Raw genomic sequence first — 1746 nt, forward strand, 5'->3', positions numbered from 1 at the left:
TGGGTGTAGGGGTGCTTTAGGGTGTAGAGGGTGTGGCAGTGCAAGGTGTAAAGGTGGCCAGGATGGGCACCGTGCCTCGGACAGTCATGTCATATGTCAGGGGTCAGATGTCAGCAGATCAGGGTCAAAGGTCAGTAGTTGTAAGTCAGGGTTCAGTTAGTCCATGTAAAAAAAAAGTCATGTAAGTCTAGGTCAAGGCTTAATGAATCGAGGAGAAATTTCGGTAGTTTCAAATTAATGTTAAGTATATGGAGGTTAAAGCTCAGAAGATGGAGGTCAAAGTTCGGAAAATCGAGGTCAGTGTTCGGAAGATCGAGGTCAACGTTCGGAAGATCGAGGTCAACGTTCGGAAGATCGAGGTCAAAGTTCGGAAGATCGAGGTCAACGTTCGGAAGATCGAGGTCAAAGTTCGGAAGATCGAGGTCAACGTTCGGAAGATCGAGGTCAACGTTCGGAAGATCGAGGTCAAAGTTCGAAAGATCGAGGTCAACGTTCGGAAGATCGAGGTCAAAGTTCGGAAGATCGAGGTCAACGTTCGGAAGATCGAGGTCAAAGTTCGAAAGATCGAGGTCAACGTTCGAAAGATCGAGGTCAAAGTTCGGAAGATCGAGGTCAACGTTCGGAAGATCGAGGTCAAAGTTCGAAAGATCGAGGTCAAAGTTCGGAAGATCGAGGTCAACGTTCGGAAGATCGAGGTCAAAGTTCGAAAGATCGAGGTCAAAGTTCGGAAGATCGAGGTCAACGTTCGGAAGATCGAGGTCAAAGTTCGAAAGATCGAGGTCAAAGTTCGAAAGGTCGAGGTCAAAGTTCGGAAGATCGAGGTCAAAGTTCCAGGACATAATGACTGAGAAAATAAAGCTGGGGTTGCTCTCTAAACATCACCTTCTGGGCCTCGGCTGTTTAATTACAGTAACTGCCACTGGGCGGCGCTGGAATAACCCCCCAAGATGGCCGCGGTGATGAAGTCTCAGCTCGGATAATCGGTCTATTAGTGGGAAAACCCGACCGTGATGCGCAGTTAGTGCGCCCGAGGAGGAGCGCTCATGCGCTCTGACGGTAACGCTAATGGTCCCGTGAAGTGGTTACAGTGACGAGTCGTCTGCGGCAGAGGTACGACTTCCTAATTACATGTGTCTTAAGAGATGGATTGTGGGTTTAAAGCACCTTCAGAGAATTCTTCGGAAAGGAGGAGAGGTGAAAATTTAGAGGAGATTTTTCTCTCACACACACTCGCGTTCACTTATTTTCTTGGCCAACATTATTATACCTGCATACACTTTATTTGCGGGGAGGGGGATGCATACACTTGTGCATACACTTTATTTGCGGGGAGGGGGATGCATACACTTGTGCATACACTTTATTTGCGGGGAGGGGGATGCATACACTTGTGCATACACTTTATTTGCGGGGAGGGGGATGCATACACTTGTGCATACACTTTATTTGCGGGGAGGGGGATGCATACACTTGTGCATACACTTTATTTGCGGGGAGGGGGATGCATACACTTGTGCATACACTTTATTTGCGGGGAGGGGGATGCATACACTTGTGCATACACTTTATTTGCGGGGAGGGGGATGCATACACTTGTGCATACACTTTATTTGCGGGGAGGGGGATGCATACACTTGTGCATACACTTTATTTGCGGGGAGGGGGATGCATACACTTGTGCATACACTTTATTTGCGGGGAGGGGGATGCATACACTTGTGCATACACTTTATTTGCGGGGAGGGG

At 48.2% G+C, this 1746-nt stretch overlaps 1 protein-coding gene across 1 annotated transcript; it reads left to right on the top strand.

The window, feature by feature from the left end:
* Positions 1 to 248: 248 nt before the first annotated feature.
* On the top strand, positions 249 to 848 carry LOC138369104 (golgin subfamily A member 6-like protein 22). The gene has a single exon (XM_069332040.1). The coding sequence runs from the start codon at positions 249 to 251 to the stop codon at positions 846 to 848; it is 600 nt and encodes a 199-aa protein (XP_069188141.1).
* The last annotated feature ends 898 nt before the right edge of the window (positions 849 to 1746 follow it).

This window comes from Procambarus clarkii, chromosome 27 (genome assembly GCF_040958095.1).
Source record: "Procambarus clarkii isolate CNS0578487 chromosome 27, FALCON_Pclarkii_2.0, whole genome shotgun sequence".
Classification (NCBI taxonomy): Eukaryota; Metazoa; Arthropoda; class Malacostraca; order Decapoda; family Cambaridae; genus Procambarus; species Procambarus clarkii.